Below are 15,629 nucleotides of genomic sequence, written 5' to 3'. Positions count from 1 at the left end.
AAAACACAATAGAGCTGGATCCATATCTCAGCTGCTGTTTGTACATTCATTTTAATGCTCAGGAAAATATAGATTTTATTTTATTAAGTTTTGCTGCAAAACCAAGAAACAAAAATGAAATCCCTTTTTCTCATGTCTTAATTATTACTATTTATTTTCTTTACACTTTGATTGGAGTATTTAACACCTGCCTTTGGCATTATGGATAGAAAGCTCAGGAGTCTCTGAACACATGGTTGTGCCAAAAGAAAAACTAAAAATGGAAGAAGAGTGTCACTTAGAGGTTAGAAATATTTGTTGTAACAACATATTTTCTCCAATCAGTGTTCACTACTTTATCTCTAAGGCACACACTCTGTCTTTAGGACCTCATTACATCCAAGATCTTGCAGAGCCCATACGCAGTAGTGCAGAGAGCATGCTGTCCTAGGACGTTACCCCCCTACCACTGACAGGCATCTGGCAGAACTGATGCCATGACTATCTCTGGTATCTCCTCACGTGAAGTGCAAGGGTATGCTTTGCCATTGCCTGCCAAGGTATAAGGTACATCCCTCTACAGCATCTCCCTTTGGAGCAGTGCAAGGCTGACACTGCAGGGCACTCAACACGATGCAGTCACTGGAGCTGGATGCCACTGAAAAGATCTGCATATGGAAGTCTAGTTGCATCCAGTCTGGAAGTCTCTTACATCTTCAGTAAGCAGGCCAGTGTCCTTTACTTCAGGTCTCTGTGATGGATCAGCAGCACGGGGTGAGGGGGCTGCCTGCCCTCAAGCACCGCTCCTTGACTTTTTGACATTACATGTAAAGGGGATTCCTTCTACCTCCACCCAAGTACCATCACTTCTTGGCTTCCCTCTCTTTCAGGATGGCTTTCCAGGTAGCCAAACACATCAGCCTGACTAGCATTTCTCTTCTAAAATGCAAACAAAAAGGAAGGAAAGGAGGGAGGTGGGGATGGGAAGGGAAGCAAGCGTATCCTTAGACGAAGATCTGAATCCTTTCCCGGATAGCCTGCCTGCAGATGGGGCAGACAGTAAGGGCTGTGCTGCAGTCTGGGCAAGAGCCATGTCCACACTGGAAGACCAGTTTGATTTGGTCATCGATGCAAATGGGGCAGGTGATGCGCTCTTCCATCTGCCGGTAGCGGTTCTGCAGTTCCTCCATGAGCTTCCTCTGATCTGTGGATTCAGAGCTGGGGCTGCACTCCACCTCAGTGCTGTCTGCAGGGGTGGAGAGCAGGAAGAGAGTTAGTCCCTGTCTGCTCTGCCTCATGCAGTGTCTCTTTAGTGAGACTGCCCTTCAAAAGCAGCAACTAGTTCAGACTAAACTCTCTTCACTGAGCCTTATTCAGAGATTCCTCAAGTAATAAGCCTGAGATGATGCTTTCTACAGACTGTCGAGTGTTGCTTTTGTCCATTTAGATGCTCGGCTGGTTTGTGTGTGTGTGTGCTTTACTTTGAGTTTGTGTTCCTTGAAGAAGTTGTCTGAAGCGTCCTGCCTTCCAGAATATGCTGTGCTACCTGCAAGTCAAAACACTCAAAGCTGGTTGAAATGCTGTGCCATACTAGCCCAGGAATCCTGACAGTGCTGTGAGTACTATGTGTTCTCAACCTCCTCTTCACAGTTAGGATTCAAATTTCTGGTTGAGTCTTTCAGGACATACATGGTAAAACAAGAAGAAACTATTTTACATCACTTGCACTGACTTCTGTGTATTCTCATTTGGAATTCCCACCATTACCTTGTTGCCAGTCTGTAGCCAAGACAAATGCTTCTGCCTACTGCCAGGTAAACTTCCTAATTTTTTGCATTATGGAGTTCCAAAGAGGATTTCTGGTTTTGTCAGGTGTGTATGTCCAACGCCATCAGACAGATCCTTGCTTCCCCTATGCTTCTGTACAGGTATCAGGTCATAAGACTGCAGCCTGACTCCAACAAAGGAGTCCACAATACTAAGCCATGAGCAGCAGGACATGTAATTCATTTCCACATGCACTTAATCCAAGAGCGACCTCAGCTAGAAAGAGATCAGCTCTCATAGCTCCTACAGAAAAAAGCTTCAGTGGGCAACACACATTAATTCTAAGGCAAGTGCAAGCCTGCTTCTACCTCCTGACATTGCTCATTCTGGACACTGACTAATGTGGATAGAAAACAAGCTGTTTAAAACCAGGCTAAAGAGCTTTATGAAAACAATCTAGACTAGTGATTCCTGGCTAGCTGGTTAATGCCAGCCCTGCACAGGCACTGCAATTTCAGCCAAGGGAGAAAAGCAAGGCTTTCACAAGATGTAGTTTTTCCTTTCTCATAAATTTTCACTGTTTAATCACCAGCTGTGAAAATGGTTACACTGACACATGGAGAACCTCATATTTGCTTTCAGTACACAAAATAAGCCAGGTACAGGACAAGCTTCCTCAAATGCCCTGTCTATGCAGCTTGAGCTTGGTCCATGACATCTGAATCTACCTCTTCCTCTCTAAAGGTGGTCAATGCAACAGACACAAAAAAAAACCCCAAACTAAAACCAACCAAACTCCTTCCTTATGCTTATGTCACTGGAAACACTGATGTTGCTCAAACTAACACTATACAGCACCCTTCCCATAGCACTTGACAGTAGGAACAGCAAACATACCTTGTTTCAGTTTTTTGGTTATTGTCACTTGACATTTGATGCACTTCTTCATTCTCCTGGAGCATTCTACCATGAACAATACAAGAAGAGATTGCAATTAAGCCCACTGATGCCAGACTCAAGAGGAAGACAACAAACTCAAGAATATCACCTTTGAACAACCTGAGACCTCCCTGGATGATGAAGAGATTGTTTCTGCATAGAAGTGAGGACACTACCTTCTTTTTGAGCTATGTCCTAGTCTCTTGGTTTAGTCTTTCCTACACTAGTAGCAAATACAACACCTTTATGTCCTCAATGCTCTGTGCTACTGCAACTGTTGCACTGTGGATCAAAACAGCCCTTTGCTCTGAGGGAAGAAGATGCAGCTCTGGCACAGAATCCTTACCAAATTCTCTGTGAGTGCCTTGCAAGATAACAAACTTGCTGACATGTTTGAGCAGGCTACCATTAAAACAACTGAAATGCAAACCAGTAACAAAAGCCAAAGAAGACTGAAATCCTTCTCAGGAGGCTTTGGATGGATAAAGCACTGCCAGCTAGAGCTGAAACATCTGGCTTGCCATCTGAATTATCCAGGGCATCTGTAAGCACAAGTAAAGCTGCCTGAGGTAGTCAGAGCACCCTGCTTTTCATAGATAGCTTTGGACATCTTCGATAAGATGGTGGCACCGAAATCACGCTGAGGTTGTTTCAGGACACAAACAGCACAGTAGGCTCGTGACTTACCTTCACACACAATACTGTGCTGGCATGGGAAGAAGTGGATGAGCAAGGCCAGCTCTGAGCAGACCAGGCACTCTGTGGGGACCGCCACACTCGAGACACTAAGGTTGGTCATTGTGTTAGGGGTGGTGTGCACACGGCGAAGGCTGCAGGTGATGGCTGAGCTCTCTGAAGAAACCTGCTGTTCCCTGCAATCATGAACACAGAATAAGACTTGAGCCACGTATTCCAGGTCCTCCTTCAGCAATCACATAACACTGCACTGATCCCTGGAAAGCACTGCATGGAGAGCAGGAGATGCTCGGGTAGCAAAGACTTGTGAACCTTCACTGCTCTGGTGGGACCAACTCAGCCTCTAGCAGCTGGGATTCTGACTGGATCTATCTAAAAAGAAAGGAAAGAGCAGGGATGACTGATACTTACACAAGTTGAAACTGCTCTTTTGGAGGGGTGGTTTCGGGTCGTTTGATACAAAGTCAGTAAGTTTTGGGGGGAGGGAAATCTACTGTCCAGCTTCCTACCAAAGTGGCAGTAGGTCCCTCCAGCAGTAATGTAACTGTGGGTCTGTGCCCTCAGATCAAACAGAACTCTGCTTTCATGTTTGCAAAGTCAAAATCCAAACAAATGTTTCTCACAACCAGAGATAAAGCCAGCTCTGACTTGTTGCTCTCCCTTGGGCATTTTCTCAGCAATCTCTTTATCAGTTGAAAAACAAGCATTTATCCAGCTCTGAAATGAACTCTGTGGATTTTGGTGCCACTCTTTTGTCACACTTCCTCTCTGTTTAGACTTTACTGCAGTAAAGTAAAACAGAACCCAGAATTACTCTGCAAGAAAGAAGCTGCTCTTGGCTTCAGTGGCCCGTCTTCTCAGGGCTCTCTGTAAGTTTAGAGGCCAAGTCTGCACCGAGCAGTATTAATCTGCTTTTCCCAACTCTTTCAAATGGCATTATGCAGCCTTAAATAACCCCTGGTCAGTAACCAGCTCCAGATGACACAGGAGGTGCCCAGACTGACATCCAAAGTGATTCCAAGGTGCTTCATCCCTCCTGGAACAATAGCTGCATGAGTGACACCCCCGTGCTGTGGGAGTACTCTGTATTTGCAAGGAACTATCTGTAGCCAGTTTCCAGAGGACACGGTTTACCTGAATTTCTGTGAGAAGTCTTTGACAATCTGGACAATCCTTCCATCTGTGATGAGGTCTAATGGAGCCTTTCCCCTGTGGTTTGCATAATTGATATCTGCTCCTTCTTGTGCTAAGTAACACGCAATTGCAGTTCCAACATTCAGTTCCACATTTCCAAGGAAGCCAGAAGCCTGCAGCTAAAAGATGTGGAGAAACATTTTCTGTTAATAGAAGTTTCTGTTATGGGCTTTGATCTGTATCAGATTCTAAACAACGTCTTAATCCTGGTACTTACAATTTGAAAAGGCATGTTAGCATTCTTCTTTAACACACAAAAAGATCCTTCAGCATGTAAATAGCAGATTAAAATCTTGCATTCAGGACCAAAAGTGCCTAAGACTGGTCCTAACTTGTGCCAATCATTACTAATCACAGTCATAGGTATTCACTTCTTCAGGTAGTGAAAAGGAAGGACACTGAAGATACCACAGGACTTCACAATAGAGGAACAGCTGGCCTATGAAGCCCTAAGGGACAGCTAGTTTAAAAGCTAAGTTTGTGTATATTATCCAAACTACTTTGAAGTTAACAAACATCTTCCATTGACTTAAAAGCCCAAGGCACATAGATCAGGGCAAGCAAAATCAGACTGGAATGAGCAGAATGGATGAGCTTTTCAAGCACCAACATGTAAAAATAGGACCGGGTAGTTTGGCACAGAGCATGCCGCCCTTCAGAATGGATCAGAATTTATTCTGATCAGTTCAAAATGCAATAAAATCTATGTCAGGTTTTCCAGTGTGCTAAATCATCCCTACATGGAATCATTCTCACTCCATCCATAAAGTATAACCAGTGTTTGCATTCCTGGTTTGCACTGGTGTGTGCACATGTTGGTATTTACATGGATGGCAGAGTCCACTTTGAACGTCTAATTTCTTTGCCAAAAAGCCAAAGTAACCTTCCAGTCCTTGGCATATCAGGCACTGATTTCTAGATCTAAGGCATTTCCTGAAAGGCCATATGTATCCATGAATACAGAGCAACATAGTGAAATCCCCTTCAGGCTTTATAGCAATGTTCAGCCTGATGTGTCTCACCTCTCACATTCTGCTCTACATCTGTAGATAACTGGGGTGCTCGTGGTTAACTCTCCTCATATTTTCCGTACCATCAGACGGAAATGAATTGCTGTGGTTCTGGGGCATGAATTAAACCCAAGACTCTTGGCTCTGCAACTGGATTCATGACCTTTCCCATGTCAAGAAAGAAGCACACAATGCTAATAAAAAATATCAGGGGAGACAGTATGAATTGCTGTCTGACTATGTGAAGTTTCATGCTATAAATTCAAGCATACCCTCAGAGGCCTCAGAAGCATCTGTTCTTGCTTTCCAACAAGCAAAAAGGTTTGTTTCCATGCTCCCCATCTGGATTGGCTTTACACTATTTTCCTGTCTTCCTTTGCCCCCTTAGATCCCGCTATCTGCTGTCATTCTAACATCAAGTGTTTTCCTGCCCTTGGCGTTGGAATTTCTCCTACTCCCAGCTCACCTTGGAAAGGAGGGTTAGCCCCATCTCCCCTTCCTGCTTCTCCATCATGATGGACATAAGCTGCTGCCGTTCCAAGGCAATGTGCATGGCTGTGTCTCCGTCCTCATCTTCTGCATTGACATCACTGCCTTCACTGACCAGGAGCTGCACCATCCCTACGTGCCCCTGGATGACAGCCAAGTGCAGCGGGGTCTGGTTACGGTTGTTCTTGAGGTTGACATCACAGCGACCCTTGAAGAGAAGAATTACATCAGTGAGCTGTTACTGCTGATTTTGGCTGAAGAGCAGCCCTGTTACAGTGGTTTGGGTCCCCCTGTGGTGGTGATTGAGGTTTTTACCTCTTTAATGAGAATTTCTGCCACTTCTTTGTGATTATTGAGAGCAGCAAGGTGCAGGGCAGTGAAACCATCTTCCTTCTTGGAGTCAACCAGCTGCCGAGCTCTTGCTAGGATCTTCTTTATGGCTCTAGAGTGTTGGAGTTTGACAGAGACAGAGGAGTTATTTTATCAGGCCTGCCTCTTCTCAGTAGTTATGAATGGTCATGTTTTAACAGGCAGCACGATGAGCTGGCACACGACAGAGCACTCTATCTCTCAGATTGAATTGCAAGAATAAAACAAAAGCCCTCAGTTATAATTTAATAATGTAGGCTAAACCCAAACTACTATGAAAATAACAAGCACATTTGTCCTTGGAAGAATTCCCAATGCTCTCAGACACAGGCTTTTCAAGTACTGTTTACTACAGACCTTACGCTGTCCTCTCATGTGTGAACACAGACATCTAAGAAGACAGAAGCAGACAGATTTCTTAGCCAAGCTAAGGAGGTATGAGAAAGGTGGGATGGGGAAAACAGGCAGCAGCTTCCTGTAAATGCATGAAGGAGGGCAATGGCTATACCTAACCATACCTAAACCAAGGAAAGTATAACCAGCCATAGCCTTTCTAGCTCTCTAGAACTGTATCTGCTCCCCTCTTGCTGTTGAGACAGCAAGCAGGAGTTAACATCTGTAAAAGCAGTAAAAATGAAGTCACTTACAGCTTGTTGCCCTTCAGAGCAGAATAGTGGAGCAGGTTGAAGCCTTGACAGTTCTGGACAGTGAAGTCTATGTTGGGTACTTCAGTGAGAATCTCAATAACAACTCTGTAATCTGCAGTGATAGCATAATGCAGGGGGGTGTCTCCCTGGGAATCCTATACAAGGATATCAATGCAGAATATCAATGCAGAATATGTTACCTACCTCAGAATATCAAATCAAACAGTTCGCCCTGAGAGACAGTTCAAGACAAGAAAATCTATAGTGTCCCCAGGTCACATCAACTCTAGATCAAACATCCAGATGCCACTGGCATCCATGGCAGTTGCAGAGTCTTTTGAAACCATTTCCCCCAGGGCTTGAAACCAGCTGCTGAGTTGCTAACATTCCTAACTAGCTTAGGGACTGACCCAGCACAGTCCAATCCCACCATCCTACAAGAACACCCTACAAAATGGGCTGGCTCCAATTCCCCATCACTGCCCTTTAACTTCCTAAATGCCAGGCTTAAAAATCTCACCACTCCTCATTGCTGGGAATAAGAGTGTTTCAGCAACACACATAGGTCAGCTCTCACTAGAAGCCTGAGTCCAGTACAACAGTGCTACTGAATTGAACTGAGCAAGCTGATGAGGATGAAGCAGACCCAAACCTGGATTTTCAGAGTACCGAAGTTGGAGGAATGTTTCTTCTGTGCAATGCACAGTAGTGCATTTTAAGTGAATGACTTTCAAATTATATAAAGCAGCAAACAGTGTAAGACATAAAAAAAGCACCCTGCAGCCTCAAAAAAAACCCCAAACCACCCCAAACACACACACAACCCAAATCCCACAAAACCCCAAACTTACTGGGAGGTTGACATCACAGTTGAGCTCACAGAGGGTCCGTACCACCTCTATGAATCCCTGACTGACAGCAACATACAACGCTGTGCACTTTGAGTTGTTCAGCAGGTCTGGACTGGCTCCTTTACCAATAAGCACACGGGCGACCTCAGCTTGGTTTCTGATTTAAAAGCAAGGAATAAAGCAGATTCGATTCAAGCCTATGCAGACATTAAGTTCTTCCTTCTTGCAAGTCAAGAGAACTACTTGCGTTTTGTATCCTCTTGACCTCATCTCACTTCCTCTTAGCAATAAAAAAAACCCCAAACCACATACCAAAACCTTCCTAATCTGTACTCAAGAACCTGCTCTCTCTTCACTCTAAATCAACAAGAACCTCCTGCTCTTAATGACGAATTCTTCTCTGTGACACAATTCATCTTGCTCTGGAAGACATACACACTTTCTGTAACTGCAGTCCCAACCAACCAAACCACCCTCCCAAACCCCTGGAGAAATCTGATCATCAAAACCTTATCATTTATTCTAATTCCACCCCCCCACCCCCACCCCAAATTCCTAACATGGAAACCAACCCAGCTGTGGAGGTTAAATTAGTGCACTAAGAAACATACCTGTGGCCCTGAAGCTCCAAGGCCAATTTTTAACATAAAGGAAAATCAGAGAAAAGCCTCCATCAGCCACACATCCTTCAAAACAGACTGCCCATTTATATCTAGAAAAGCCCTTTTGCAGCCCTTCAGGTCTTGTATTAGACAGCAAGAGGAAAAATACCCTACCCAAAAGCTGCATAGTGCAATGCCGTATCCCCCTCTTCATCCCTTAGGTTGACACTGGCATGTGCTTGCAGCAAAATCTTCACAACATCCAGATGCCCCTGATAAGAGGCAATCTGCAGGGCAGTTCTACCTTGGTTCTTTGCATCCACCTACAGGAAGGGCAGAGATACAGCAAACAGCTTGGGTTAGGAAAGACCTGGCCTTGTGTTCAGGCCTTAGCTCTGTTCTAGAGCAGGCCTAACAGGATGGAAGTCACTACCTGTGGAACACCTGAAGGCTCAGAAGTGCTTAACAGTATCTGTGCCCTGTTGGCTCCACTTTATGTCCATCAATGACAAGGCTGACCTTGTCCCAGAATACTTCTAAAGGAGGACAACACACGTAGCCAAGAAGGGAGAAGCAAGCAAACAGAGCTGGAAGCCAGGGCTCTAATTGCAGCTCTGATGCCAATCCCTGTATGCCTGCAAGCAGAATACTCTTGACATCTCTGCCAACAATTCCTTTCACAATAGGAAAATGTGTGAGGAGATCAAATTAGCTTTGCATATGGCTTTGAAGATGCCAAGTCCCCATCGTTTATGTTACTCCAGGTACTTTACAGAGCGCAATGGCTGGAGGATACATCACAGCATTGAAGTGCTACAATGAGTTTTTGAGAATTAAAAGGACTGAAGAACAAAGAAAGGCTGCATAAAAGGCAAGGGGGGGGAAAGAAGCTACTGAAATCAGTGGGAGGTTAAGGAGAAGAGATGAAGGAGGTAGCAAACCCTCAGCAAACTGGCAATGAAAACAATGTTTTTTTCCCCTGCAGCTGGTTCTGTGCAGCAGCCAGAAGAACAGAGAAAGCAACACTTTCCTTGCTTCACCCCAAATGATGGGGGGAGTCATTTAGGCAAGGAGGCATTAGAGGACACTGTGTCATTCTGCCATTTATGCAGACAATGCTGATAAGCTGGAAAGACCTTGGCAAGCAGTTCCAGCTAAGTGAGCCTTGAATCCAGGCTTCTGATGCTGTACATAACACTCTAATAGACATAATTTATCAACAGAAGTACTAGAACAGAAATAGAATAGAAATCTAATAAAAATAACTAACAACATAATTGGTTTCTGACTCCTTGCACTCTTATCTGGGATACATCTGACAAGTGCAGGTATTTGCCTATTCCTCCCGTCTCCAGAGACCCCATTAACTTTGTAAATGAAGGACTATAATACACACCAGACAATGAAGGACTAAATCAGCTTCACAAGGGTCCCTTCAGAGTTGATTCTAGTTTTCCTGGTTCACACATCCAGCTGCTCTTGCCAGCCATGCACACATAACCTCAACAAAACTTATGTTTTGGAACCAATGCTGAAATACTTTGTTCTCTGCTTCTCCTTTTTAACCTGTTCATAAACCTGCACTGAAGGAGCCTGAACCTTCAAAGAGGCAGCTTGAAAGAGCAGTGATCTCAGTAGATGCGATCCTAACAGTCTGGCACTCTGCAAGCACATAAATTGTTCAGCACAAGTCAAGCCCAGTTCCCTGCTCCAGTCAGACATGAGATAAGATACTGCACAGACATGCACAGCATCAGGATCTGGGCAGCTTTCCTTTTTCCTGATTTCAACATACCATTCTGCAAGGGTCATCTAAGGACAGACACATTGAGCCAAACAAAACCCGTGGCTTTCTCTTCAAACAGGCTGGATATTTGGACATCTTGCTACTGGTTTAATATAGATCAATACCTCTCCTCCCAATTCTAGAGGTGCAGCATCCATACAAGAAACCTGGGAAAAGCCAGCTTTGGAAATGTGTGGTAAGGACTTCACGCTAGTCAAGATTTAATGCCACAAACTGCTGCCACAAAATAGGCACATTTAACACATATTTAATCTTAAATCGCAGCAAAATAATTTTCCAGCTGTAAGGAGCCAACAGGCCTAAAAAAAAGTCTATTCTTTTTCTCCCATCCTTTCCCCAGCTTGACTACAAGTTTTTATGACAGCATTTTAAAGAGGAGTAACAAAAAGTACCCATTCGGGGTGGCTTCAAAACTCACCTTGTCTGGGTATTTCTGCAGGAGCTCCCGAACTTTAGCTGCATTGTTGAGTGCTGCACAAATGACCAGGCAGCCTGCATGCTCTGATTCTGCCTTCTGGGACAACAGCTTCTCCAGTACAGTAATCAAAGTACCTGGTAGGAATGAGAAATAGCCACAGGTTAAGAGGACCAAAGAACATATGTACAGTTGGCATACTACAGCTGAATAACCACAGTATTGGCCTGCTTTACCTGTAATACTTAGCTCACACAAAGAGCTCTACAAATCTGTAGCTTACACAGAACTTCTGCTTCACAAGTCTGATGTTTTGAGAACATGAGATCATGCTACAGCAGATCGACACAGAACAACCACTACTAAAAGGCAACTAATCTGAAGAGGAATGCATGGGTTTGGAAAGCATGCTGTAAAGGGCCCATCTGAAAAGACCCTTAATAGAGTTCAAGTGCTTGAGAGGACAGAGGCGTTACAGTCCTCCAGATAGAGCAAAGTTTAAAATCTTGAGCTCATATGGAAGTTCTCCCTGAAGTCTAACTTAAGTTAACAGTTTAAGATCATATCTTATGAGCACATGTACAAAATCTCTCGACACATCATGCGTCCCAGATTCAGTTTTGAAGTCGACTGGGCAAAATAATTGTTGGTTTGACAACACTTCCATACAAGGACCTGGGAATAATCCGCAGGCATTCAAGAACTGGTATATTCCTACAGGAAATGCAGCAAGATGGAAGAAGAAATTGGGACAGAGCAAGGCAGAAGCTAACACTGAACCTAGGGCCATGCTAGAGTTAGCATTTATGAGCCCCAAGTTTTGTATTTTGCTGCTGAGGCCAGCTTTGCTTCCCCAGTAAGGCACTGCTTGGTTTTGAAGCTCTGTCTGAGGAAGAACAAGCAGCTGGAGTTTAACACTGTCCAAAGAGTGCTGCTGTTGTTACAGCAGAGCAACCATTTCACAATCCCAGAGAGATCAGACATCTCTGTTCTCACTATCTCACTTTTTGACTCCTTTGCATTGTCCGTAGTCATGAGGTTTGCCTCCTCATCTCTCTGGTAGGCAGTCAGGCAAGCCGGGTTAAACGTCCAGGACTGCCCTCCAACTGACACTCGCAGATCTCCATCCCCATAGACTTTGATCACTTTGCCAATATGCCCAAGGGTCTGCAATGGAAAGAGAAATGATTTTTACAAGGTAAGACGCTGCAGGCTTTGCATCTCAAGAGCCAATGCAATGCTTCTAAGAGTGGCTTCGCAGGCGGCACTCCTGCTGTGTGAAAAGAAGCACTGAACAGTGACACACTCACAGACAGCTCCCAATTCAAGGACACCAGAGGGTTCTCAGGAGTTTCTCTATTACTGGTTTTACACAGGAAGGGTTTTCCAGACTCATCACAACTGTCTGGAGAAGGTGGTGAAACAACATGACATGGTCTGAGAAACCCTGAGAGAACTGATAGAACTGGAACTAGGAAAAGGTTCCTCTGTGCATTTAACTGCACCAGAGAACACCTGCATTCTGCTTTTTAGCCATATTGGTCTGATCAGGCCGTTTTTCCATTTGAATACTTTCCTGCCTTGTTCCAGAAAATTAGGGATGGCGTAAGAGGACTTTGGGTTTCACCTTGGTTAGTGAAGCTTCTTGTCTGACTTACTGGTAGCCAAATCCTTTGTCAGATTCCCCATTTCCCCTCTTTGCTTTGGATGCTGCAATAGGATTGCATTATTGCAGCAATAGCACTAGGCAATGTTCATTTTGCAAGGCCTCAGCAGTCTGGAAAGGTCTGTGTGCTCACTGACCAGCAGGAATGCTGGAGGGCAATGCAAGCCCAGTCACTAATTCCTTGGGAAAACTCAGGAAGTTACTGGACTGTCCTGGAACTGGCGCGCACTCACAGGTGCCATTTCATCTGTCCACTCCCCATGACCAGGTTGGAATCGCTTCACTGTTTCCATATCATCTATCACTCGGACAACATCACCAACCCAAAAGGTGTTGAGCTACAAGAAAAAGAAAGTCATAAGCTTTTGGGGGATGAAGCCAGGAAAAAAAATAGCCATCAGCCACTACTCCACATCACCCCCACCCTCAGAAACCCAACCAAACAAGAAGCCCATTGACTCAAACACCAAGACATTACAAAACTTAAGCACAACTACCAAGAAATCTGTAAGCACTGCCCTACAAAGTAAATGTAGCTCCAGGACTGGGGTATTTTCTTTTTAAAGCCAAGTGCACATTTAAGTACGGAAATAATTTGGGACAGAACTTTTTTGTTCTTTCCTTTCTTCTTCATCATTTATAAAGAAAACCAGTATCAAGTGCATATGAAACTGTCCTCGCTATACCTGACTTGGCACAGGAGATTTTAATTCCCTTTAATAAGGAAGTTAAATCTGTTTATTATTAAGACAGAAAAGAGAAAACAGTTTGCCTGTACTGGTAATTTGGCAGATGCTCCCTCTGCTCACTCAGCTAAGAAGGGAGCACTGTCAAAACATACTTTTCAGAGCAGACTAATTCTGCACAAAACAGTCTGACACTGCATTTTCCATTGGTGTTGGGAGCTTTTAGCACTGTGATCTTGTTCAGGTCTTTCTGAACTCTCTCTTCCAGCAGCTGCTTCTATACCTATTAGCTCTGTTTCTAATCATCCATCTTTCAAGTCCTGAAACCTCTGGGGAAGGCCAAAACTACAAGCTTTAGAAATGCAGACACAAAATTAGAAGAGCTGGATTAAAGACTCAGGTCACCCAGAAGAATCAGAGAGAAGCGAGACAAAGAAAGGTGTAAAAAGGAGCATAACATGAAGACACAGGAACAGGGAAGAAAATCAAATGGAAATGATGCAGAAGTAGATTCATCACAGATGACAGGTAGCTGCAGAAGGATGAGCTACTGTAGGTCTACTGGTACCACTCTTATCAAGGAAGCTGAAATCAAGAAATGGAATTTACCTTAAGAACTTACAACATTTCAAATGCAAAGGTTCATATAACTGGACAGCCTAATAGCCCAAGTCCAGTGTCTGCAATCATCTGTCTTAGTTCTGATGGCATGCAGGGAATTCTGCCTAGAACTACTGCTTTTAGAACACCAGTTTATTTCTTCAGCACTTGCTAGGACACAATGTGTCTCAAACACAGCAAGTTAGATTGACAGCTACTCTCTGAAGCATTCCCAGTTGTGGCCAAGCTCACCCATCAGGCACCTACCTTAGTGAGAGCTCCAGGATGGAAAGTCCAGCGCGTTTCACTGTTGAACTGGACCCTCACGTCCCCTCTGTCCGTGATTCTGTGCACAGTCCCTGTCTGGCCAATGAACTTTTGATGGGGAAAAAAAAAAGTAGGGGAAACCCCCTAAATAAATCACATTGTTTAACAGTGGGGAAAGCATAGATGGCTAAATCACGCATCATTTCCAATTCACAGACTAACAGCTCTCCCAACCCTGCTGAAAATGAGATGCAGCCATTGTTTCTCTGCAAAAGGAGGGAAAGCTGCTTAAGAAGGCCCCTTAAAATAGCAGCACACTGGGGGAGTAGAGTGATAGGAATACAAAGTGTGAAAACCCTTGAAAATGCAGCACAAATTGTCCTCCTCTTTCCAAGTGACAAAGATGGGCAGAGATTACAACATTGTTCTGCAGTATAATACCAGCAAGGCATGCTTTGAGAGGAAAAAGAAGGGAGAGTGGCAGAAGAGACTACAGAAAACAAGTATAGTTGTGTAGTGCTGTATTCTATAGCTGTGATTCTGGCAGGTCCTGAGAGTACTGAAGGAGACAAAAAGTACCTATTTCTGAGATGACAGGCGAGTCCCTGCCTGCCAGGCTAAAAGAAGAGGCTGATGCTCAGTTAATAGATTTCCAGATTGAAACCAAAATGATAGAGTTTGTCTTGGTATTTTAAAGTCTGATTTCAAAAAGATTGCTCACCTACAGGGTGGGCTTGGATAGAATACATATAGAAGGTATCCTTATCATTTTACAGCATTGCTTCATGTATCAAGGCTTCAGACAGCTGCCTCAGAATCAGACCTGCAGGTTATTCATTTACTGAGTCAAGTGCAGCAGGCATTTGGGTCACTTGTGACTATGTATTTCCCTCTCTCTCCAAAAAGCCACTTTTATACAAGTTACTAATACAAGCTCAGAGACAGGTTTTATTACTGGACTGGTGAGTATCAAAACGTGATTTGATTTTGTCTTGCAAATCTACTATGTAACAGCAATAATGCCTTTTTCAATACGTGAAGGTAATTTGGGGCAGTATCTGAAGTCTATGAAAAGCAAAAAAATGTTGACTTATGGAGAAACAAAAAGCACAAACCCTTAAAATGGCAAATTTATTCATTTAGCTATTATTATTTCATCTAGATATAAGCACATCCCCAGTGTTCACAACCCCCTGAGATGCTCCACTACAGTAATAGGCATCATTTCTGTCTTTACTTCCTCTTCTTTTTAGATAACAGGTGACAACAGACTGATGGCTCTTCAAACTAAAGCCAAGGTAACAGGCCAAGCTCCAAGAACATTGTATGGGATGAGAAATTTTAGCCCTGGCCAAGGATAGAGCCCACTATTGACAAAACACATAACTTTCATTGGTAGTAATGCCAAAGCAGGGAATGGATCCAGAACTCCAAAGAAAAGATCCCTGGCTCATTGAAAAACAAACAAACCAGCCCTTGCTTTTTTTATGCTGGCTTCCAAGACTTTTGAGCAACTCTTCAGACCCATCATAGATTCTTAGGAATTAGACAGGGCTCCCCAGGGCAGTTCTCATACAACACAGATTTATCCGAGCCTAAAAATAAATCCAGCTCCAGTATCCTATCACTAAAGGATTTGTGTTTG

General features: G+C 43.9%; 1 protein-coding gene across 2 annotated transcripts in view; it reads right to left on the bottom strand.

Annotated features, from left to right (window-relative positions):
• Nucleotides 1–27: 27 nt before the first annotated feature.
• Nucleotides 28–15,629, bottom strand: part of MIB2 (MIB E3 ubiquitin protein ligase 2) — a 36,681-nt gene continuing 21,079 nt past the window's right edge. Inside the window, exons 8-20 of one of the 2 annotated variants that reach the window (XM_061450279.1) lie at nt 13,985–14,092; nt 12,665–12,769; nt 11,770–11,932; nt 10,769–10,902; nt 8,718–8,866; nt 7,942–8,098; nt 7,091–7,245; nt 6,390–6,516; nt 6,052–6,282; nt 4,516–4,694; nt 3,373–3,557; nt 2,644–2,709; nt 28–1,225 (exon numbers count right to left, since the gene is read on the bottom strand). In XM_061450279.1, coding sequence (XP_061306263.1) covers nt 984–1,225; nt 2,644–2,709; nt 3,373–3,557; nt 4,516–4,694; nt 6,052–6,282; nt 6,390–6,516; nt 7,091–7,245; nt 7,942–8,098; nt 8,718–8,866; nt 10,769–10,902; nt 11,770–11,932; nt 12,665–12,769; nt 13,985–14,092 — 2,001 coding nt within the window. In that variant the 3' untranslated portion in view covers nt 28–983. The remainder of the gene's footprint in view (nt 1,226–2,643; nt 2,710–3,372; nt 3,558–4,515; nt 4,695–6,051; nt 6,283–6,389; nt 6,517–7,090; nt 7,246–7,941; nt 8,099–8,717; nt 8,867–10,768; nt 10,903–11,769; nt 11,933–12,664; nt 12,770–13,984; nt 14,093–15,629) is intronic. The other variant, XM_061450280.1, reaches the window with a different exon arrangement.

Source organism: Pezoporus flaviventris, unplaced genomic scaffold (assembly GCF_033815535.1).
Source record: "Pezoporus flaviventris isolate CSIRO_AGI_PZ_B2104156 unplaced genomic scaffold, CSIRO_AGI_Pfla_v1 ptg000009l, whole genome shotgun sequence".
Classification (NCBI taxonomy): Eukaryota; Metazoa; Chordata; class Aves; order Psittaciformes; family Psittacidae; genus Pezoporus; species Pezoporus flaviventris.
This window is presented reverse-complemented; position numbering and strand designations above follow the sequence as displayed.